Genomic DNA, 24,905 nt, shown 5'->3' with positions numbered 1-24,905 from the left:
CACAAAACACTTTCAATACAATCTTTCTTTTCTTTTGTTTTTTTTCCAGCCCTGGTAGCAGAGGAGCGCGTCCGTCAACTCCAAATGAGGGTTCATTCGAACAGGATGTCAGCTGCTGTCAGTAACTCCAGCCAGCAGGACCTGGACCGAGCGCTCAAGAACAAACGAGAGGTGGCTTTTTACTTTGCTTTCACAGATAGTCAGCCGGAATGTCTGCCATGTGACCCATTACACTGTTATTTTCTCGCAGCTCTTCAAGGACCACAGGACGAGCAGTGAGAATGCTTCCCATAAGTCCTCAGACAGTGATGTCAGCGACGTATCAGCCATCTCTCGAACCAGCAGTGCCTCTCGGATTAGTAGCACCAGCTACATGTCCATCCAGTCAGAGAGACCCAGAGGACGCTTCAGGTACAAACATTATATTTTATGATACTCACTGCTGGGGATGAATTCATATTTCAATGATGTGACGTGATTTTACACACACAAAAAAAAAAATCAATGATCAGTCGAGCCATGCGTGCGACGGGCCGCCACATCATGAAGAGCACCAGTGTGAGTGGCGAGATCTACGGCATGGAGCACGCAGATGGCAGCCAATCAGACACCGCCCTGGGAAGCTTGGGAAGTGGGATCAAAAAGCGGCGCTCCAGCCTCAGCCAACGTGTTGTTGCCATCTTGCCGTCGAGACGCAGTCGGAGTACCTCACAGCTCAGCCAGACAGGTCAGAGACTACGCAAAAAAATTATCACCAGTCATGTTTTGACTGAGAAAAAAAATGGTTGAGCACACATAAGCAAAAATTTAAAAAAATGACAATACATTTAATCAGTATACATTCAATGCCATTCAATTTCTCATTTTCTTTCCTTACAGTCATGAACGTTTTCTACTTTTTGCTGTCTCGACAGTATAAAACTATCTGTCATACATGCTAATACGTTTTTTCTGTCTTTCCAGTATTTTGGTTTTAGTTGTTGTTCACGGGTTTCGTTGTGTTGTTTCAGAAGCGGCTGGTAAGGCGGTGGACAGACAGAAAGGTAAACAAATTAGAAGGACAGTGTAGCATGGTGAGGAAGTTACAACAATAAGAAAAAAATTTAAGACGAATTTAAGACTCACCTTAATATAATTTGCTTCATGCACCATTGAAGCACACAGCAAAATTATCAAGCAGCTAGCTCAACCATTTGAGCCTGTATTATTTTTTTAAATTGTGCAACTATTTTGTTATAATTTTCAGCTTGTCATACCAGAGCGTTAGTAGCATGATTTGTTTGGGACCATACTACACAACCCATCCATTTATTCTTTCCGGGCTTTGTACCAGCAGTGGCTGGGAATCGAACGCATACGATGTGCGTCAGAGCAGCAGCATGTACCACTAAGATACCCATGCTTAGAGTCAGATGCTTTTCTTTCTGAATATATTCTACATAGAGTACATATAGACAGAAATCGGCAGCAAGAGATGAAATGCAGTTTACTAGAGCTGAGTCCCCGTCCTTCTTGACCTCTGTCTTCAGCACGCTTCCTTACTCCATCCTCTTCATCATCATTATTGCAGCATTCCAAGAAACTGGGAAGTCGGAAATCTCCAACCTATGATGAGGAAAGGCACTAAATCATAATATTATTAAAATTAATTAATTTATATAGGGAATAGTTTTTATTCAAATAGTTTTTCATCACCATGTTTTTTTTATTGATGTTTGACTAGTAAACTTTCAGGACATCAAATGGAATATTTCCAACTTCCCAGATGTCTTCAATGCCGCTAAAGTTTCTAAGTGTGGTTCAGTTTTTGAAGAAGCCAATAAAAGGCAATTTGTTTGTTGTATTGTGTTTGGATTTCTTAATTTCTTTTGTATTGTCTAATCAATGACCTGAACGTCAGGATCAAACTTTCACAGTTGGCTTTTAGAAAGGACTGAACCAATTATTTTTGGATGCACAGAATATTGATTGCATGCTTACTTCCTTTTATTTCAAAGTATCACATTTTGAACATGAGCAAAATACTCGTGCAATGCTAACAGTGGCTAAATAATAGATTTTAAAATCACAAGGTGTGCAAAATATGTAGAAACGGTTTTTGTTCAGGTCACATGGAGGATTTGTTGACCTGCATTGTTATATGTAACCTGTTATCAAGCTTGTCAGGCCTGCTTTAAAATCAACGCTAGTGAAAGTTAAACGCGTTTCTTTTTTGGCTGCAGAGGCATCAGCAGGTAAGAAGGTGGCCAAGGGTGGCGGCGGCAGCAGCATCCAAAGGAGCGTGGAGACGGGCATGGCGGTGGAGTACCCACGAGGAGGCTCAGCCATGAACCGTCAGGCCAGTAGGGAATCCACCGATGGTAGCATGAACAGCTACACCTCTGAGGGAAAGTAAGTACACCACTGTCTGGTGCTCTCTCATGATCTCGGAAGTTGTCAACTAATGTGTGTGTCTGTGTGTGTGTGTGTGTGCCTGCCTCTATGTCTGTATTCTTGTATGTATGGATCAGTCTTATCTTCTCAGGAATGAGACTGGGTGCTGACAGCCAGTTCAGTGACTTTCTAGGTGGTTTAGGACCTGGTCAGCTGGTTGGCCGGCAAACACTGGCAACACCTGCAATGGGTGAGTCTTTTGTTTTGTTTTCTATGCTCGTTTAGAAACATGTCCGAAAATGAAGATGGCTTATTTAATGTTAAGGATCATACAGTATGATTCGATTATTGTGTTATTCATGTATTTCCCACACATGCAGGTGATGTTCAAATTGGTTTGATGGATAAGAAAGGACAGTTGGAGGTGGAGGTGATCAGGGCACGAGGCCTTACCCCCAAACCAGGCTCCAAATCCCTCCCAGGTTACCAACTTTTTCTTAATCCTACCTCATCATACTCAAAATGTCTTTTTCTTTTTTAAATTCCTCTAATGTCATCGCTGTATCAACAGCTCCCTATGTCAAGGTGTACCTACTGGATAATGGAAGTTGTAAAGCCAAAAAGAAAACTAAGATTGCACGAAAGACCCTGGAGCCTCTGTACCAGCAGCATCTGCTATTTGACGAGAGTCCCCAGGGCAAGGTGCTTCAGGTAAATCTTCCCTCTGAGCGTGTCTGTGTGTCTCTGCTTTACTGACTCAACCATCAAAAATAGATTCTCGGTGCAAATATAGAAAGGATTTACTATATTTAAACGAGATGATCATTGTATTTATTCATGGAGAGAAGATTTTGAAAATCATTTCTTCTTTTCCCTCCCCCCCTTCTCAACACGCACTAGATTTTCTTTTGGACTAAGTACCGTGGTTTGTGTTTTTTGGGTGTTACCTTGTCCTCTGTGTGTTGTGAACTTTGTGTCTCGTCAGCACTGCCCTCAACTCCTTAACTGCCCTTGTGTGATACCTACCGCCTCTTTGTACACAATTCCGTTCACATACTAAAAGTGCCCGGAATGTTTTTTTTTTTAGGTCACAGTCCGGAGAATTATAATATAAATCATGCATAACATCAAAGGTTGTCATTTTCCAATATTTTGATTTTCATAATGAACCATAAGGACTAAAAAAAAAAAAGCATTTGTTGAATTTAAATACGGTACAGAACAAAAGAATCTGTTCAAAACGGTTGTCACTTCGGTCCTTCTGTTTTGTCTCGCCTCTTTTTGTTCTGTGGTTGTCTCTGTGAGTGACTGATTCATGCCCCTTGATTTACGAGTGCCCCAATCCCTTCTGAATCTATAGAAATTCAATTCAGAGAGTCATTATCATATGAAGAATGTTTATTATACACTTTTTTTCTCTTTTAGGTGATAGTGTGGGGGGACTATGGACGATTGGACCACAAATGTTTTATGGGTGTAGCACAGATCTTATTGGAAGATTTGGACCTATCGAGCACGGTGATTGGATGGTACAAACTTTTTCCACCATCCTCGTTGGTAGATCCCACTCTAGCTCCACTCACGCGACTGGCGTCTCAGACATCATTGGACAGCTCAGGACCACCGCCGGGTGTTCGGTCCTAGTGACCGTGATGACCGTCAAATGTTCAAAAACTCTTAAATGACAAAACGGAAGACCCTAACTATTGGACCACAATGGAGCAGAGGGTGACCTCAGTCTACCAATAAAAAGCCAGACGGAGAGACAGGGAATAAGAGTGACAGAGAGAGCAGGCGGGAAAAGTCTAGCCAATCAAAGCTGAGTCAGAGTCTGACAATCATTTCTCACACCTTTACTTCTTTATCTACTGTACTTGAGCCTTTTCTTTGTGCAAACCTTTGCCTTTGTTCCTCCAAGATGGAGATTTTCTTTTCACTTTGTTGATCAAAATCTCTTTTGTCTAACTTTATTGTTGTGCACCCAATTAGAATCCTTCACGAGTCAGGAGTGCTGTAAACAATGGAAGGAGTTGGTCACATTTCAAACTGACACATTTTCATGCAGATTAATGGCTGCTCCATTGGCATTGCCAAGGTAGCGGTACAAGTGTAGCTGAGCACGAGGGGCTGCTCTTTGGCATGGTGTACTTAAATTTTAAGTTAAAGGAGCCTTGTGAGACATGAAAGCAAGCACAAGAAAAGCTTGAGTCTTCTATGACAGTATGATAGAGACAAATGGGTTTTGCTCTTTGTCTGAACAAAAAGAAAAAGAGGCCAAATTCCATATGTGCATTGTATATTTGATTTGAAATGTTTTTTTGTTTTTGTCAAGAGTTCCGGGACCATGTGGTGCAAACTCTTTGTATTTTTTTTTTTACCATTTTAGAACAACGCTTTTGAGCAAAGGCCACTATCAGGTTGTCCAAACAACATAATCGGAACCCCCGCGCCCCGTTCTGTTTCAACTGTGAAAGGGAGCAGCATGATCTTGGGATGCCCTGTCCGACGCCCAGCTGCATGCATGTTTGTTTTTTTACTTTAATGTCATTTTTGTTTTGATCTCTTCCTTGTCTTTTTTTTAATAGAAAATGTCAATGACATGAATGTCAGTCAATTCTTAAAAAAAAAAAAGGTTTTAAAAAGAGAGATAGGACGTGTCTTAGTTTTACATAATTTTAGGCCAGCTTGTATGTTGCATGTTCTTGTACAGTTTGCTTGTACTGAATATGAATACAAACCGAGAAAAGCCAAGCCATCCCCCCCGGCCCCGATAACGGGCCGACTCCAACCGGGCCACACCTTCCACTCTGGGTCGAAATATTCATATCAGGAATTCTCCACGGTAAAATGTCATTGTTTCTATTTTTCTTTCAAGCCCTTTGAACGACAGCGCTGTTCTGTAGTACGGAGCACAGCTGAGACCCCGGTGGGTGATGATGAGGATGTAACTGTCATGGTCACTTTGTCGGGCTCCAGACCAATAGAGAATGTGTGAAAAACAGTTACATGTATATGAAGTACTTTTAAGAGTTTGAGAGAAATTATAAAGATAGATCTATATATATATATGAATATAGAAAAAGTGTATCTGCCTGTCTCCAATACACACGTGCACACCTTGTACATAGAAAATAATGAGACGATATTAACGAGAGAAATGTCAGTGACACGTAAACATTCCTGTTGTTTTGTTTGTTTTTCCTGAGAGAGGAATGTGCACCCTTTGCTGAACTCAAGCTGCTGAGCGGTTCTGAGCCACAGGGGGCGTGCTAAAAGGCCTTTCTCGACCCACTCTCTAAGTTGTTGAAGCAAAATTTTAGAAAGACTTGTTTTTCCTTTAAAGAACTCCTCTCCTCCTGTTTCGGTGAGGACCGGACTCCTAAAGCCAACGAAGAATCTGATTTTACAGACCTATGTTGCAAAATGTTTGTGTTGAAAAACTTGGCAGCGTGGCCGACTGCCCTTTCCTTTGTCAGTATTATTCCTGGAATACTGATTGTTTACAGCCCATGGCTCCCCGAACCCAAACGATGACGCTAGATGAAAGATGGAGAAGTATTCACTGCAACGGTTCTTGTTTGTATAACAGATGTGGCTCTACTGACATGTATGTTTTATATTGAAGAGTTCATTTTTATTATTTACAAATAAAAGACTGTGCAGAAGAAGATAGCTGCTCTTTCCAAGGAAGAGGCCTCATTATTACCGTGAAGCAACTCTTGTCACGGGAACTTGTCGTGGCTAAAGATGCTACAATGCAAAGAAAGACTCTTGTGGACTACTAAAAAAAAAAAAAAAAGTACAAGGTCCTTTCAGCTTGATCCTGGATCCACTCAAAGAAGAAACGCTTAGTCATACAGTATTTCCCATGTTTTAATACAACTACGTTAAAATAGTATTACTATTTAAAAACAGTAAGGCAAAGCAGTAAACATAAAGAAGAAAGCAGAAGAGCACACCTTCCTGGGCTCAATTTTTGGAAGCACTCTGAATAGCTAAACAGCACATTTGAACAACGTTCCAAGTTCCCAAACAGTCTGAGTGAAGCAGTGTGCTTATGTTCATGGTCTCAGTTTTTGTAAAAATGACCCTTCAAAAATTGTAATTTCTTGACTGGTTCAATGTAAAAGGAAGATAATTTGTCATGGGCGGAGACAGGGCGACCATGTGCAGAATGGATTTTATCTGGAAAGCTGGACAACAGGGAGCAACACGAGAAGCATACAGGATAGCAACTTGGGCCAGACAACAGGTAGGGCAACAGAAGGAATTGAAACAGAGTGCTGGGTGTGCGGGGTTTATATAGGGCGGCTAACAAGTCGGGAGCAGGTGTAGAAATGAGCCGGAGGTGCGGTCAATCGGCGTAAATGCAGCCGACGGAACGGGAGGGGCAGGAGAGATGAGCTGTCCATGGTACTGATCATGCGAAGGCAAGCCATACATAGCAAGAAAACCGTCAAGATTGCGATAAAAACTGTAATAGATGGAATTATAGTCACAAATGAAACCTAAGGTATTTTTCAATTAATTTTTACGTGCAAGTCATTTTAATTGTATCAGTATGACCTAAAATTTTATGAGTGCAAAAACATTTCCTTGGGAAGCGAATACATTTGTCATTTGCACTATATTTCTGATAAAAGGATGGAAATGTGCAACGTTTGGCAGCGACAAAAAAAATATTAAAATTAAAAAAATAAATGAATCAGCAAACGTATTGGCTACACATGAACGAGTAGATGGAATTGCACTATCTCAAACTTTGCGGGGCAAAATGCCATTATTTTAATGTGGGTCTTGGGACTCTGAGAGCTTTAATAAGTTTTTTTTTTTTTTTAGGTGGTACTTGATGCAAAAAGTTTGGCAAGCACCGTTTTAGACCATTAAAACCATAAAGCGTACAGCATAAATTGTAAAATGGCAATTATTAAAATGTTGCCGAGACGCTAGAGTTCCAGATTTTCACCATCCACGTGAGCATCATCGCCAACAGTTTTATGGCGTGGTCATCATCAGTCTTGTTGAGTGTAGGAGCTTGATGGCTTGGGAGATGACTGATTGCCGCCTCACTGTCGGCCTCTGCCACTCTGGACCTCCATGCTGCAAAGCTGCACGCTGAGAAGTCGCTTCAAAGCTCTTTATTGCCACCTCGTGGCGTGATTGGACATTGGTATTGGAAAACAGGGACAATACTCGTCCTCACTTTTTTAATGAAACAAAAACCGTTGGAAGGAGAAGATGAAGGTGATGGCAACATTTTTTTTAAATTATAAATGAATTTTGGGATTTCATATGACTGAGCAACAAATAGGTCAAATGTGGTCATTCAGAACATAAACCTTTTTAAAACGTTGAGCGAGCAAATCAGATTGCGCACTTGACCGCTCCCTTTAAAAAAAGCTTTCAAAATTGGATATTTATATAGATTTTTTTGTTTTCTTTGCTTTACATTTGGGATTATTAACTTATTTATAGCAGAAATGTATCATGTTTATTTATCAACAATTATGGCACAGGACAGCGTTGTCTACATTAAGTATTTAAGATATATTAAAAACGACTGCAACACAACACAAATATCCCGTAATCGACATTTCGCTTGAATAATTTCGTGCTTGTTCAACAATACTTTTGTTTATCATATTTCTTGGATCGGTGTGCTTACTGCAATGGTGCGTGCTGCAATGCATCACAGATGATGACTATATGAAATAGCCGATTGGTTCTAGGAGTAGTCGGCGTGCGTGACTGTATATATTGACAATAGCCTGTTTGAAACTTGCATGGTTTACATATTTCGTTTACATTAATGAAAAATATGATACATTATTTTCCTGAATTGTATTTACTTATACGTTGAAAAAATGCTGCAAGACTTTAGCAGAAAATATTTACAATTATGTGCATGGCAACAATTTAACTCTGCCTTTAAATATGCTTCGTCTGTCAGAGAGATAGGTTAATGTAGAAATACTTACAGGTGAGCAATGCGGTCCAAGATGATTTTGCTGGCTTGCATTAAAAAAAAAGACTTGGCTAAACGTCCATTGCATTATTAGTCCGGATGTGTGTAAACGGTGTTAGACTCCAAATTTTATTTTCCAAATTGCTATTTTACGCAGATGAACATCTATCTTCATGCATCAAACTTTCTGGAGTTCACCAAACCTCAGATTGCCCCTTTATAAATTGTAAGACCTATTGTGGTTGTGTATTCTTTGATTTATATGCTACATTCCCAGAATTTAAATTATCACGTGCAAATTTCCCATTAAAAATAATTAAAAACAATAATGAAAAAATACTCAATAATCCAATGCACTGTTTATTGCACGATTAATGTTTTACGGGGGTTGTGCATGTGTAAACAAACATTAAGAGTGTAACCTATAATTGGTCAATTATGATAATAATAGGTCCTCTTGGTCTCCAGAGATGCGCTACATGAACACACAAGTCGGGGAGTCAGATGGCATTAGACGCAGGGACTTTGCCAGTAATGGAGGCTTTCTGGTTAAGAGGCAGACTGAAACAGAAGGGTGTCATGTCAGATTAGATTTGTTATTTCCCCCCTCGGTGTTAATGGTTTGAAAGGCCCCCTAGTTTGCTTCAGAGCCCATTAGAAAGTGGCGGCCGTGATACAGCCGTCATTACCGCGCTGTTCCCCCCGCACCGCCGCTTAATCTAATTAGATAGCCCGGCTCCTGCCTTTTGGGAAAGGGGGTGGGGGGGGATACTCCTTCTATTGATATTCATTAAAAATACATGATTTATCACTAAACTCTCTGAGGTACGACTGCGTGCAACCGTTCCAAGGTAGAAACAGTGTTCTTTGGACTGTTGCGGATTTCCTCCGCTGCAATTTCTTGTGCAATCATATGATTTGGAAACTGAATAATAATAATAATAATAATAATAATAATAATAATAATAATAATAATAATAATAATAATAATAATAATAATAATAATAATAATAAATTAAAACTTTTTTACTATCAGAAATATATGTATATGTATATGAGGTGGCTAAGTGTGTATATTTTGTCCGTGTTGTAGTTCTGTCTGTCTGTCTGTCTGTCTGTCTGTCTGTCTGTCTGTCTGTCTGTCTGTCTGTCTGTCTGTCTGTCTGTCTGTTTATTCTTATTCCTCTTTCATCAATTACACTATAGCTATTGTTTTGGTCGAGGATGCAAAAAAACATATTGACAGTATACATGTCCTGCTCCCGGTCCTACCTATTTATCATCCTGCTGCATCGCACCCGGTTCAAATCATTCAAGGATTTGAAGACGCTTGATAATGAACCTATCAGGTTTGCTCCAATAAAAAAAACGTGGAAAACAAACAGGACAATGACCCTCGATAGACAGTGTTGGGTTTAACACTGTGTTGGACAACCATAACTTGTATTTTAATGACTTAATTCTAGACTGAAACTTATTGGTGCCATTGATTTGGAGTTGATGCTTCGGAATGGACAGGAGCTCGTTAAGGCCCCTTTCTCATACACTAACGGTAAGTGGCCACTAGAGGGAACTCCAGTCCGCGTTTACTCCTGTTCAATGCCACCTCCGATCTAGTAAATCCACTACTCCTATTATTTAACAGCACAATCCATCGTTGCTTTATCAACACCTGACTAGTCCCGCTCAGTGTATTTGTTAAGGTACATGCATATAGAGGAATAATGTGACCATTAATAATACATTCAAATAAATACACCGTTTGTGCTGGATTGGTTTAAAAAAAAAAAAAAGACTTCGGAATGCTTTAAATTGTTGAACTGCCTAACCTCATATTATCCAAGGCGTATGCGGTCATTTAAACGCAGTCGTGTTTAACATCAGAATACACTTTACTACCTCCTTATATGCTCTACTGCCGGGCTCTATCTTGCAACGCAAAGGTCCCAAGCGTGTCATTCCCGCCTCGTCATTCATCTTCATAACAACCAGTTAGTGTAAAATTAACAACGACTTAACTAACGGCGGCCATAAACGTGCCCGTGCATTAGAGGCAGATGGATAGTGGTGATGGAGGCTAGCCTGGGACTTGATAGGAAGAGTTGGGTTGCACCATCTGATGTTGTGTGGCCCTGGTGTGAGATAACGAGCGGCACTTTCACTTTGTCCGTTTTGCGATGAAGTGAATTTAAGTTCTGTCAAAAAAAAGAGATAAAATGATAAATAACATTCACTGCATACGTGTATAAATGTCCTGAACTTCGATCTCGCATCGTGTGTGTGTGTGTGTTTGGATGGGGGGGGGGGGGGGGGGGGGGGTAATTTGTTCCATGGCTGCGTAATCCCGCTTGATTTCATCTAATACCACCAGCCAGACGCAGCGACGTGTGCGCACATCCAGCGACGTGATAATAGTTCGCTGTAAAATCCAGCCTGGCCCCGTTTTTGCGAATCTTTTAGGATGGCTGAAAATTGACGATGCGCGCGTGTCTCTATGTGTGAGAGAGTGTACGTGCGTGCGTGTGTGCACATGAAATTCCACTGCCAAAGCGCAAGACTGGATGTGACAGGGATTTGAAGCTCTGCATAGAAATTAAGACGACACCTGGGGGGGGAAAAAGAAAGAAAAAAGTCTTTAACCCATTGAGGCTAATATCCAAACCGTATGCAGAACATTTGTGAACTAAAAAATCATCTAAAGTTTGGTTTTATTGTATCTGAAACATTTAACACGCACTTTAACAAGTGTACCAAAAGGAAACACCATAAGTCACCTTATCTGCATGAGCAAATTTTTGAGCGGGGCATATATTCACGTTATAGGTGTAATAAATCCATTAAAGTCTCTTGAAGCAGATTTTGGGATAGATTTCAAAACAATATAGACTGCAGCGACCCGAGAGAGCAAGAGAGAAATGAAGGTGTAAAGAAGAGCACGAGGGGGTGAATGCGGTGGGGGGTGTATGTGGAGCTGATTTATCTCAGGGGCCCCCTGGTCATTTCCATATATTGAAATGCGCCCCCAGTTACTCAATTTCCCCGGAGCTGCCGTGCGTGCAGAGGAAGGCGCCCATGTGACCGTCATCGGTCTGATGCTCTGTTGTCTCTCAGCTTTTTTCACGTCCCTTACGACACACACACACACAACACACGCACACGCGCGCACACACACACGCGCACACTTCTCCGCATGTGCTTATAGTTTGACAACAACCAACGCCACTGTGCACTCTTGAATTTAACATGGGCGACTAAGATCTTCGGACCAAAAGGGCTGAAGTGATTAATGGGATGTTGAATATCAGATTTACAATAACTACCTGCATGTATGAAGCTATTTTTTGCCAAAGTCCAAGATCATGCATTGAAATCAACATGCAAACATGCGCGCGCGCCTGCACGGGAGCTTTCTCTGCGCCGCACAATTGTAAAGTCTGATTTATGACGGGCAGTGCGTTTCCAATTTCCATATGGAGAAAGCCCAGTGCGCTTTCCATACGTCCGAGGTCTGCAGGCTGCGAGCAATCCCCTGCGTGCACGCGCGTTTACGTGTGATGGAGAAAGTGTAAAGTGGCAGGTGAGGATGAAGAGAGAGATTGGAGGAAGAGAAATGCGGATATTTTGTATAGTAAAATAGATGGAGCGGGTATAGGGCGAGAGGTCAATGTTAGCGTGCGTTGGATTTGGGGAGCTGTAAAATGACGCACTTTTTAACCGTGGCTACCAGTCAGGATTGTATGGTCGGGGTCCCTTAAACTTGTTGGTCCATATAGTTTGGATGGGCTTGCAGTGATTTGAATGAAAGTGTAATAATGCCAAGGGTATCACGCATGGAATAAACTAGAAATGTGTATTATTGAAAGTCAACGCACTTGTTCATACAAGTCGTTACTTAATCCGCTTTAATGGGGCGGTGGCTTCTCAAGGCGATACGGTCGACGGGAATCTCTTAAACTGTGTTGGGGGGGGGGGGGGGGAAATATCATTGAAAGTATTTCAATCACACATAATAGAAATAGATATGTAAGAAATATATCCACTTTATATGCTAGGGAGTCTAAATGGGAGAATTTTGAAATCCAGGATTTTACTCTTTTTTTTATCATGCACAAAGTGGTCAGTGAACTGCTAACGCGTTTAATCAAAATCCGCTGTCCTAATTTCATTTTACTGCGTACCGCTTTGTTTCTGTTTCCGTGCTTGTGTGAAGCAGCTCTGGAAATTGTACATCAATTTATCACTTCCATTTATCCTGACTGATGCATTCACATCTCTAATCGTGAAGGCGTTTTATCATAAGAAAAATAAAAATACTATTACGATACACCGTACAAGATCATATGCAGACTTTTGTGTTTTGTCCTTATATCCGGAGAAACCTGCTGCAACACGAGCACTTCCACAAATGGACGCTCACGCACGCACGCACGCACGCACGCGCGGACTTGCCCGACCCGTCCTATCCAAGCCATGCGAGCAAGTTGCAACTTGCAAAATATTTCACTCACTGGTCATGCATTTCCCCCTTGACGTTGAACCTCCTCCGCCACTCCTCCGGCGACTTTCTCTCTCCTTGTCTTTCTCTCTGTCTCTCTACCATCACCCCCAGTCCCCCCTCCTCATCCTCCTGGCCTGCCTCTCTCCACACCACCACCACCACCACCACCACCCCCCGTATTAAGTGCGCGTCCTCTTCGGTCAGTGAGCGAATCTCCGGGCTCTCGCATGAAGCGCAACTCCATGCTCCCTCCACCAACGCCGAGGTCGCTCGCTCCTTCCTCCCGTCTTCTCTTCAGTCACAAGAGCCACTATGTCTCCCGTCTTCTCTCCCCTTTTCCCATCCGTGGCTTTTGTGGCGGCTTCCGAGCGCGAAGCATCTTTCCACCCCCATTGTGTCTCCTCAGAGGATGCCCGACCGGCTGCTCGCTGTACGCGTGCGACTTTGCCGATATAAAGCCTGTCGTCTTACATTACCAAACCCCCTTTTATTACAAGAGTATTTACAATCTCTTCCCCCTCCTCTTCTTCTTCTTCACTCTTCCTCCTCCTTCTCCTATATACACCACCCCCACTAACGACGAACCCTCCCCCGTTCCAGCTCGAACCTGAATCACATCTGATAGTTATTATGGGCCAGCACCGCACTTCTTCTTGCCAAGGTCAGCAGCTTGAGTTTCACCCCGGACCGAGTCAGAACATACAGGCAAGGGCTCTTGGACAGCATGTTTGAAAGTGCCCGATAAATATATCCACTCGTTCTCTTGGCACTTCCAAAGGCGTGCGCAACGCGCTTGGAATCGGCTCCAGTGGACGAAAAGTGAGTGATGGACGTGACTTGGACGGGAGACGACACCTATACGGCAATAAGAGGACATTTTCATCTTGGTGTGATCAGATCATTGAGTTATTGAATTATGCCACAAATTTTACTGTTGATTACAAAAAAAAAGTTAAATAATCTATTTGCTCCATTCTAAAATAAAGAGTGGTCGTGCAATATGGTTAATAAAGACACCCACTGCTTAGCCAGTCGTTTTGCATTTGGGGTGGCTTGCATGCACATGCCTCAAACTAAAGTTTTCCAAGTGTTTGTGCATGCCAGTGGCCACGCACACGGCGCCCGTCCACGCGAGTCGCCGGGTTTTGCATGTGCACGAGTAAGGCTATATCATTCTCGCCTCACTCGGCGGCTCCGCTTGCCCTGCTTGGCGTCCACGTTCCTTTTCCCCTCCCTCTGCATATTGCTTTCATTACACTCTCTCTCTGCCGCTCTCGCTCTCTCTCTCTCTTTCTCTCGCATCACACACACACCCTTCCTTCGAAGTGTGTCTTGTCCGGCCCCCCTGATCTCTGTGTCCATTGGCTTCCACCGGGTCTACTTCTCATGTGCAGCCCACCCCCTCCTCTACCTCTCTTCTCCAATGATCGTCCATTGGTGTTGTTATTTCGCGTCCCATCCGTCCCTCCTCCCACTCCCACTCCCACTCGGGTGCCTCGGTCCTGCCCATGTTTTTGTATGTCGGGTGTCCGTCCACCGCCTGACGTTCAAGTTCGCCGGGAACGTCACGTCCGTGCACTTGAACCCCCAACCACGGGGGTGGGGGTGGGGGGGATAGGGGGATGGTGGGGGGCGGAGGGGGGCTTTTGCCATTTTTTTCCATCGCTCTCCCCTCTCTCCTCTCCTCTCCTCTCTCTCCATCCTCATACACACACACACTCTCTCTCTCTTTTCTCCGATCTTCTTTCTCAAAAAAGCCATGAAGGCGATCCCGCGATCCATCTTTGCCTCCGCGCCATCTTTGTATTATTTGTAATTAGTTTTTAATTTCCCCCCGCAATTATTTTTGTTGTTGTTGTGTGTGGATGACGAAGGCGCCGGATGAAGACATTCTTTTGCCCCACCGGAGTCTCCAATGTGTAACCCCGGCTCTTCCCGATGTGATCCGCACTGAGCGCCGCCGCCAGCCACCATGTCTCGCCGCAAGCAAGGCAAACCTCAGCACTTAAGTAAACGGGATTTCTCGCGTAAGTACAAACCAGAATTGGGAACATCCACATCCACGCTTTCGTCTCTTTTAGTTAATTCTGCATACGGGTGAAATTGCTGGGTAGGGAGTCATCGGAACGTCAGCCGTGAGGATACCAGGATGGACCGCTCAGAACCCGCGGTCAGCTGGACTCAGCAGCGCGGTCGCAAAAGTGCGATACATTAGTTCTTAAACGAGACCAAAATAAGTTTGTTAGCCTCTTTCTAAATAAAAATAAAAACTGCTACGGGATCCAAACATTGGTCATCGGTGACCGGATCAAATTGTCTCCTGCTCCGGTGCCCCCACGATCGGTCCGGTCAGTGGAGGCGCGCACATGCACGGCTTGAGATCATCTGAGCGGCTGCAGAGCGCGCTCCTAGCAGAGCTGGGGAGAAAGATCTTGGAATATCACTTAGTTACTGTCTTGTGAGCAAGTTTCACCATCTCTCTCTCTGTCTCTTTCTATTTTGGGATTATTTTCCTAAAACAGAAAAACTTGGAGTCGAAATGACTGGAAGCGGCAAACACATATCATCACCTCGTGTTTGTAAACTGCATGCCTCCGTTACAGCAGCACCGCGCTTGGCGCATGCTGACAGCACAGATCGATTTACTATACTCGCTTTTTAAAATCATGAACCCTATGTAAATTTATTGGCGTTCATCCTAGTTGGAGGAACTTTCTCGCTGAAACATACGCAACAGAGTTTTTGCAGATCGGAGTTACAAGACAGCAACAGGAAATAACTCGTCTTGTCCAATTTTTCATCTTTTTTTTAATCCTACCAAACAAACTGAGGCAAGACAAATATTAATGTGTAGATGATGTAAGAGCAGCGTATTAGCTGTTCAAGGTTGTGGTTATCTCGTGAAAAAAAGTTACAATTTCAACACCGTTTTACGTCAAACGACTCATTACGCACGACGTGTTTATCATCTGAACTGTAATTTATCCTGTTTATTGCTCCAACATTGACACGCAAGTGTAATAGATTAGGGGAAAGTGAATAATTTCTTATTAAACTGTAGGGAGAATGGCCATGTGTCATAATAAATGTATTCCTCGTGGTATTTCAACAGTTCACCAAATTGTATTTAATTAGATAACAACTAAATCAATAATTTGTATAGTTACACATCAACGCTTGGTTATGTGTTGGTATGCAGATTGGCTGCTGTCCGTGCTGCTGTTCGTTTTAGAGTATATTATTTTTTTTTTTGGGGGGGGGGGGTACATGCTGGGTGACAGTGACCATGGCGAAAAACTGTCGCTAGGAGGCAGAGTACGATCAGAAAATCCAGCTCAGAGCTTGAACTTGAACACTTAGGCTGCTACTCTACATACTCACTGCTATTGCATGTGTGGGGAGTATTGGGAGGGAAGGATTGTTCTTGTGTTGGGGTGGGGGTGTTTTTTTTTTAGAGGGTGCTATAGGCACTACACATACATATTCAGTCATACACATGCACACACACACAGATACTAAAATCCTCAACCTCTCAGACTTTGACCTAACCCCCTTTTTCTCTTTTAAGGAGCAAAATTTTGCATCAATTTGTGTACAAGTCGTACCGCGTAGGGAATTTATTCACAACATGAACATGCCATATATTCCAACCGACAGTCTTTTTATTATATATTTTTTTAATGTATGTATACGTCATACAGTACATACTATAATTCTATCGTCTGTTTATTGATAGCATAAACAAACCACTTTTTTAAACTGTTCAAAACTAAATTAATGACAAAAAACAACATTTAGGCCTGCTAGTTAAACTTATGTTTGGTGTTTTTCTTGAGCTGTCTTGCAACAATGATCTTTTTAATATTAAGATCATTGGCTTCCTTTTCTCCTTTACCTAAAGACAATTTTCGTCTAGTATATATCAATATTTCAGTCTTATCTTGTCACTGTGATGCCATCTTTCCACTTTTTTACTGCAGTGTGTAACAAACGTAAGGCTGCGCTGACCTGAAGTTAAATCAGTTGGGTGGAAGGGGGGGGGGGGTGCATGTAGGATGATGCTGGCGCTTGTGCTTGTGAATTTATCATGTTATCTCCCTCTCCCGGTTTGTGCAGGAGTGCAGCGTTCAAATGATAATTTGTGGAGGGGGATGTAGTCCACATAACACCAAAAAGACACACACACGAGGACACACACCGGCTTGCATTCCAAGACACACTGTGCAAGCCTTGCCTTTTATCAGACAAAATCGGTACCAATCACCCGGACGATGAAAATTAAAATCTATTTTTTGATCCTCAGTGGTTTTAAGTTCATTAAAATGTGAAATTGGGTGGCTGAGTAAAGAAGGTCAACGAGCATTCTGGCGAGCGCCGAGTCACACTCCTCACCTTCGACTGGAAGATCTTTAAAAGAAGAACACTGAATTAGGCTTCTTTATTAATTCAGCGTTTGCTCTGTTCGCATGACTGCGGGAGGTTGTGCGATTGACAAAAGCCTTCTTAAAAAGTAGTCTTGAGTTAATCCGACATCGAAAGGGTGAGGCTCATTTTCGAACAGCCAATCTACGTAAGAAGTCAAACTGTGACATCCACTTTTTGTCCTGGGCCCTGCATACATTGGACATGTTTGTTACGCTTTCTTTCTGTCTGCAGGTGACTGGAATAAAACAAAACAGGGTTGGAAAGTCAAAATGTTATGTAAAAAAAAAAATAAAAATGATCAAAACAGATTTCCCTTGTCATTGAAAAAAAAAAGTCGTTTAAAATTTTGATTTGTAGCTACCGAAGCGAGTCAGTCATTGGGTCCGCAAGACAACTGTAACCACTCCGAGGCAGACTCGGTCACAGGCTTTTTACCGTGCGTTGCATGCTAAGCACCCTTAAAGCTTATTTCTACACGTTTGGCTTGCTCCCTCCTCAATTCACACAAATAACTGCAACAAAGGGAATCATGAGACTGTCTAACTATGCCACTTGATTTCCTTCACTTCTAATTTCCTCCCTTTTATTCATTCTCCTTCATTCCCCCCACTCTTATCTCTTTCTTCTTTTTGGGCCCTACTCTTTATTTCCTGCAGCCAATCCCCTTTCCACGGCAGCGGTCTTACCGGAGGAATTGTCAGAGCGCTGCTCGGAGCACTCGGAGGGGAGCAGCAGCTTCAACGGGCACCGCGCGGGCTCAACCTTAGGTCGGCTATCGCGACTGGGTCACGACCCGCACCATTCGCCGGAACAGGACCTGCTCACCTGTGGCCAGTGCCAGGCCACGTTCCCCTTGGCGGACATCCTGCTCTTCATTGAGCACAAGAGGAAGCGATGCCATGGTCCCCCCTGTCTGACTGTGGGCCGAGGACTGGACAAGCCCCCCTCCCCCTCCCCGGGCCTGGCCCTGACCCCGTCTCCCGCCTTGAACTCTCTGCGCAGCCGAAGGCCCGTGGAAGTTGGCATCCAGGCCACGCTGGCAGACGACGACGACCGCTTCTCGTCACCTCGTAGAATCTTCCCCAAACAGGAGCTCCTCCCAGGTAACCGCTTTCACACCTCCCATCATGCACATGGTGTCTCAAAATACAAAAACAAACCTCTTGGAGGGAGGCAATGCTTTGCAGAGTTTCTCCTTTGGAGCAGATGTTTGTGCTTCCATAAGGATTGTGAATAAGGTGCTACATACATTTACAATAAGAAGGCACATTGGGAAATGGATTCCAGCTTGCATCTTTTAATATGCACATATTGTACTTGTGCGGACTTTATTTTTTTTGTGTGTCATTAGATGACACGGTCGAGAAGCAGTCAAATGTTCCGCGTAAACTATCCAGAGCCCAGTGTAGTCTCAGACGACATGTTAAGACAAGTCTTGGACTTTTGCTTTTCTACGGATAAGGGTAGCCAGAAGTAGGAATGACACCTGGAACAATAAAGTTCTGTCTTTCGTTCCGACTAACGACAAATTTATATGCATTTTGTGGCCATTGTAAAAAAATAAAAATAAATCCAGACTCTTTTGTGCAGTATCTACAGGGCTGTATAAGTACTTGTGAGTATTTATGAGTTGGACCTCTTAGGAATAAGCACAGCCTCTTTCTGAGTTTGGGCCCGCAGAATGTGTGTTCTTTTTGAACGTGTGTGTGCTTGCCTCTCGCTCTCATGTGGCCTGAGCAGATGTGTCCGCTCGCTGTGGTTTCCCCCTCTTTCATTGCCACATCTAGCCCGACTAAATGCAGCCCAGCTCTACACCCTCCCCTTAGTTCTTCAAACATCTTTCTTTGGACCACGTGCTTCATAGGTAAAACGCTAAGATATGACCTCACGTGTAACTCGTCCCGCATCTTTTCCCTCGCGAAGCAATCAAAAAGCAGGCATGCGTTGAGAGGGAAAAGCCAGCATTAGTTAAGCTCTGAAAAGGGAAGTCATTTATATAAAGCATCTTAACACCACTAATTATTTGTTGCGCTGCCATCTTTTTCCTCCCCATGCATTTTAATTAGCAGTAGTTTTTAGTGGCCGCCTGTCTGTACCAAATTAGCCATCGCAGAAAGAGAAAGAGTCAAACAGGGATGGGAGATGAAATAGAGCAGTGGAAAGACACAATAAAAATACACACGTTATCATTTTGAGTGTATTTCAGTGCTGCAGTTTGTTCCCCCATTTAGCTTTTTTGTTTTTGTATTTGTGTGGATATTAAGTAATTGCCGCGTACGACCTCTGTCCCGCATCGAATAACGTTTAAGACGAGGAGCAACAGACGAGGAAAATTATCGACAGACAAACGTTTGACCTTTTTCCGCACATAAAACAAATCTATGTCTGTGCGGGAGAGGGTGTGTCTCTTTTTTTTTTTCAGGCAAACCTGCTTGTCTAAGCAGTGGCTATATTTCAACGCACACACGCACAGACGCAGACACACACACAGTTTGCAGCTCAACTGGGTTATTAGAGCGATTTACATCATAATGCAGGCGCCTGGTTGCTTCAATAGCGTTGTGTGTGGGAACGTCTTGGTATGAACAGCTGTACACTCAAACTGCTGCAGAAAACAGGATGGCTTTTTCTATATGTCTTGTCTGAGTTTGAACGACAGAAAGCCAATGAAAATTCTTTGCGTTTTTTTTAACACAACAACTCTCAAGCAGCTTTCTGTTAGGAAAAAAAAAATCTACTCTGATAATAAAAGCCAGTATTCCCCTTCCTGCCCCGTTGCTTTCATCCTAATTGACCTGAAACTGTCATGGCAAAGTAAATATGTCAGAAAAAAATCCTACCGGAGCATCAGCCTTGATTATCTCTGCCCGGCATTTCTAATGACAAAACAACGAAGAGAGCGGACACTTAGTGTGTTTCTTATTTATTAATGCTGACTTGTTATGTTCAAGTCACATCTCTAATTATATATTAGATTTTTTTTCCTGACAATAAATCAGGCCAGTCAGACATTACAAATTAACTGTGTTTTTGAGAAAACTCACGCAGATGTATGTTCTTTAAAATTAGTCCAAGTAGTTTGCCCTCACAATACAGACTGTGGTAGGTGTTTAATCACCGTTACAAGGCGAACACGGTCCCAACATCATCGCTCATGATTTACTGGAATTGAAATTGCACTCGCAGCTTAACTCATGGAACTCGTGTATCTTTTCCCATAAGACTTTTTTTTTTTTTTTTGGGGGTAACTTGTTTTATTTTGTGTACTGATGTTGTGATGCCTCTCGAGTCGCTTGTTGTGAAATATGTATCTGTGGTCAGAGTGCGACAATGATGCTCCAGCTGCAACGCTCCGAAGAGCACAAAGCTCCGGACTCGTGCTTGGCCGCCGCTATTTGCATTTCAAAGAGATCCGGCTGTGGAGAAGAAGCATTACCTGTGTGTGTTTATGCATGTGTGTGTGTGTGCGAGAGAGGATTGTATAAGCAAATCAGCCATGCAAAAAAAAAGCTGCATACCTCCCCACCGCAAACACAATACAGTATGTGCTCTCTCTTGCCCATTTATTCTATTAATCCCTGACTGAGATGAAAATTGTGATATAATCCCTGAGGCAGTTCATTCACAAAAGCATTGCTAATGTCTCAAAAAAGAGGGCGTGCGTGCGTGTGTGTGTTTCAATGACCACATGTGTCACCTCACGGCCGCATAGTTTTGATGGATTTTAACAGTCTCGGTTTGTGATGTACTATTTTGTTGAAGGAATATAATTTTGACGTGTTTTGAATTGAGCAGCCCTTCTCCTCCCCTTTGACAGTCACATCAGTTATGTGCGTTAATGAGCTGAAATTGAGCCAGAAGTAACAACTGTTCACGCTATTGACCAACGATATTATCGGCTGATAAAGCGTGCTACCCTCTCAATGTTAGCTCATTAGCACAGGCCTTATTCCGACTTGCCTAAAATGAATGGAGACCCACTTGAAAGTGTTTCTGAAAGCCATTAGCCTGCTACTGCTGATATTCCCATTGATGATTGTTGGATATGATTTATTGTTTTGTAATTATCTCATCATCGCTGCTAATGCAACTTACCTCAATACATATTAGTTCATCTCCGAGGTCCATTTATTTTCTTGCATGGTGTCAGATCCCATTCTCAACCTCATTCCTCTATTTCTTTCTCTCTCTTTTTTTTGCTGTTCTGTTTTTTTTATTCAATTTTTATTTTCAACCATTTCTTTTTTTTTCACTTACGCATTTGTCCGCCTTCTTTGCAACATTTAGCAGTTAATGCCGATGATAACCACTTTGGATGTATTTAGTGTGTGTGTGTGTCTCTCACGCTGCAGCGAGCCTACAAAGAGATTTCACACACAGGCTGCCATCACTAATCTATTGATAGCCCCTCTTTCGTCCTTTTTCCAACACAAGATTTATTAGTGGACTTGAGTGCAGCCTTTTTGAACTTGGCTTCTTGGGTTTGGAATGTGCTTATGAAATGTAAATATCTTTCTGGAGGCACAGAATATCAGCAGTGGGAGGACACAGGCAACCTGACACAGCGAATAATTTGCTGTTGGGGACAACAAATTGCATTGTGCTTTATATTCACTGCTTATTTACAATCGTGTAATTCTACAAATGTGTTAGTTGGGGATGGGATAGCGTTTGAACGCAAGGCATGTAAAGTAACATTTGGATTGATTGACAAACAACAAATTCAAACACACCATTACACACACACTGAATGTAGTCGTAGAAATTAGAGTGAACCCTGCATTTGTTTTTTCTTCAGTGAATGGGCCCCATCTTGGAGTAATGGGAGACACCATGTTACTTATACCTGCTGCGTAATTTTGTTTTGATTGCTGTCATTGCAGAAAATCTTACTTTGCATGAATAGGATGTAGGAAATGGAAGCCAGTTATTCCGTAGCCATTATTGCTCCAATTGTGGCCATCTTGCTGCAAATTATGCAAAACAGGAATCACTTGTCCCAAACTCCTATTTTATATGAATTGTTGCTTCAATTCAGCTTCATATTTTTCTTGGAAGTTGTTGATTTTCCTTATGCTGCTTTTTCCACATTCCTCTTCAAACACATTTTTTTTACGACTGTATTGTGTTATCACCAGTTTTACATGCGTACAGAGTCACAGGAGAACGTACCTAAATTTCAAAACCAAACTTCCTTCAGACTCTGATAATCAATAAATCACCTTTTGTTCAGTCTCTTCCTGCCGCCCGATACCCAATGTTGCATGGACCACTACTGGTCCACACCCCAGTGATTGGAGACCCCTCTTCTAGTGTATTAGTAGTAATTTACACATACAGACAGAGACTGGTTAGTAGAACCCAGCAGTTCTCCCCAAAACATCGTGCAAAACAACACATTTAAATGATTTCCTGCTTTGTAGTACTTAGAGTGCTGTCCTGACATGTGCGACTTACTCCGGGGCAGTACTCACTGATGGTGGAGGATTGTTTATTGATCTGATTCTTTTGTGTTTATCTAAGCAATGCAGTATCCACGCTACATTTACTCCTTGGTAGCATGAGGGGAAAAGCTTCTGTTTTTGGCTCACTTGCTGCCCACTGGGTGTGTTTGTTCTTGTTGCTTTGCACACGTACACACAGCGTTAAGACAACGCAAGATTTGCACACGTGACTCTCTTATTATGTTGAAGGGTTCATAAACCTGTTTATATGCTGCAAAGTGTATTTATATATGCCATCGGATTACAGGGCCCTTTCCAACACACGCACTCATAGTTTAAAAGACTCCTTTTGTGTGGTTATTAAGACCTTCACAATCCGTCTACACACACTATAGACTTGTGCCGTTCATGTAGCCAGTGTTGGTTCGATTCTCAGCCAGTTTCCCAAAACACTGGAGCTCTCCAGTGCTGGTCCCAAGCCTGGAAAGTGTGTGTGGTGGGACTTGGCAAATTGATGCAGGGGGATTCGTCGGTAGTTTTCAAGTGCATGCGTGTGAGTGTATGCGAGAGAGAAAGTCCCGTGACGAGATGCTTACATCTTCCAGTTGTGTATTTGTGGGTCTAATCTTTTATGTTGGCATTGTGAATGTGTGTGTTTGTCTCACTCTCTCCCACCACCTTTTCCACTTGATATCCTTCTTCCTCAGCAAATGAAAAGGGTGTTGATTGCCATACAAAATAGGATGTATCCCTCAAACAGGATAAGAGTATGTCAATTGTATAATCTACTGCTGTGATGAAACGTTCATGAGCTGCAGATGGTGGTGGTACTTCATTGCAATGCTACGGATTGTCACATATTTGAAAAGTGTCAAATAAGGTGCATTCAGTTCAACATTTAAAGAGGTCCAGTTCTGCTACAGAGACTGGATTAAAAGTCAGCCACCGATATTTGTCTCAGCAAAAATGTTGTCTTCAATATACAGTATGTCATCAACAACAGTGTCAAATATAATAAAAATAGATGCCTCTATCTAGAACCACTTATGACAACATCACGTCTTATTTCCATATTAGAAAAAAGAAAATATTTTTTCAAAACTCAACTATTTTTTTTAGATATTTGCACACAAGTTAGTAAATACAGTGGTCATCCAAAAGCCCTGGAAGGAAAAAGTAAAAAATGTAAAAAAAAAAAAAAAAGCCTCTGCCAGGGGTCTATGCAGATGAAAACAAGATGAAAGGTCGAGCATGCAAATTGATAAAATATTCAAAATAATAGGTTTAAGTCAGCATATAAAGGATACTGGGTCCTGATCTGTAACATGTACTGACTAACTCTGTTTTAAATGTGCATTTAAGCCCCTCGCATTCAAAGAGCTGTTCCACATTCTTATGACCTACCTTGATTTCTTTACTTGAATGAATTAAGCATCATGATTTGTTATCCTCTTCCCAGTTGAAAATATTAGAATACATTTTGATGATTTCATATATAAATGTACAAAAGGGGCACATTGTCAGAAAAACTAAAAACAGTCATAGGAATGTTTTTTTTTTTTTTTTTAAATCCTCAACACAAATCTATGCATAAGGGACCACCCCGAACACACACACACACACACACGTACACAAACCGCCACCAGCAGCAATGCTGACTTTTTCAGATAATTTGTGAATGCTCATTTGAATTTTAAGCGCTACTTTAATCTTCAAAGCTCAAATAGCTTTATGAATATGCATGCAGTGGGCAGACTTCAGTTCATTACCTAGTTGTAAATTCTAATGACCATTAGTTCCTCACAGTAATTGCCAATTGTTTTGCATTTTTGATTGGCCCATTACCATGCACATTTGCTGTGCACATCCGCCACGCTTGTCAGAGCCCGCATGTCAGGGGGCGTTTTCCTACTTGTGTATGTGCATCGTGTGTGTGTTTTCACGTTTGTGCCTTGGGTAATTGTGTGTGTGCATGTGTGTGTGAGAGATGGGTGTTTTTTTTGTTGCCTTGATTTTTGGCTAATATAAATGAAAGTTACATTATTCTTAATTGTGAAGATTTAGAGCCTTGCCTGATATTGGACATATTTAATTTACATGATGTCTCGGCTGTTTCCTCATTACGGTGTTTGTCCTATAAACGCATGCACACACACACACACACACACACACATACACACATGAAAAATATAGTCAACAA

At 42.3% G+C, this 24,905-nt stretch overlaps 2 protein-coding genes and 1 long non-coding RNA gene across 3 annotated transcripts in view; 2 read left to right on the top strand and 1 right to left on the bottom strand.

The window, feature by feature from the left end:
- The window catches only part of LOC133158623 (regulating synaptic membrane exocytosis protein 1-like), a 31,433-nt gene extending 26,080 nt beyond the window's left edge, over positions 1–5,353 (top strand). The window contains exons 24-32 of the mRNA XM_061285923.1: positions 50–171; positions 251–411; positions 513–727; positions 1,011–1,043; positions 2,223–2,391; positions 2,511–2,623; positions 2,754–2,855; positions 2,945–3,084; positions 3,799–5,353. Of these exons, the coding sequence (XP_061141907.1) occupies positions 50–171; positions 251–411; positions 513–727; positions 1,011–1,043; positions 2,223–2,391; positions 2,511–2,623; positions 2,754–2,855; positions 2,945–3,084; positions 3,799–4,017 (1,274 nt within the window). The 3' untranslated portion in view covers positions 4,018–5,353. The remainder of the gene's footprint in view (positions 1–49; positions 172–250; positions 412–512; positions 728–1,010; positions 1,044–2,222; positions 2,392–2,510; positions 2,624–2,753; positions 2,856–2,944; positions 3,085–3,798) is intronic.
- Positions 5,354–6,228: 875 nt separating this feature from the next.
- LOC133158607 (uncharacterized) lies at positions 6,229–13,650 on the bottom strand. The gene is made up of 2 exons (XR_009715253.1): positions 12,847–13,650; positions 6,229–12,292 (listed from the first exon to the last, which is right to left on the bottom strand). It is a non-coding gene; the product is annotated as an uncharacterized LOC133158607 (long non-coding RNA).
- An 817-nt stretch (positions 13,651–14,467) lies between these two features.
- The window catches only part of bcl11aa (BCL11 transcription factor A a), a 33,541-nt gene continuing 23,103 nt past the window's right edge, over positions 14,468–24,905 (top strand). Inside the window, exons 1-2 of the mRNA XM_061285284.1 lie at positions 14,468–14,863; positions 17,918–18,364. Of these exons, the coding sequence (XP_061141268.1) occupies positions 14,809–14,863; positions 17,918–18,364 (502 nt within the window). The 5' untranslated portion in view covers positions 14,468–14,808. The remainder of the gene's footprint in view (positions 14,864–17,917; positions 18,365–24,905) is intronic.

The sequence above is a fragment of the Syngnathus typhle genome, linkage group LG8, assembly GCF_033458585.1.
Source record: "Syngnathus typhle isolate RoL2023-S1 ecotype Sweden linkage group LG8, RoL_Styp_1.0, whole genome shotgun sequence".
NCBI lineage: Eukaryota > Metazoa > Chordata > Actinopteri > Syngnathiformes > Syngnathidae > Syngnathus > Syngnathus typhle.
Note: the sequence above shows the minus strand (reverse complement) of the source record. Positions and strands in the feature narration are given on the sequence as shown.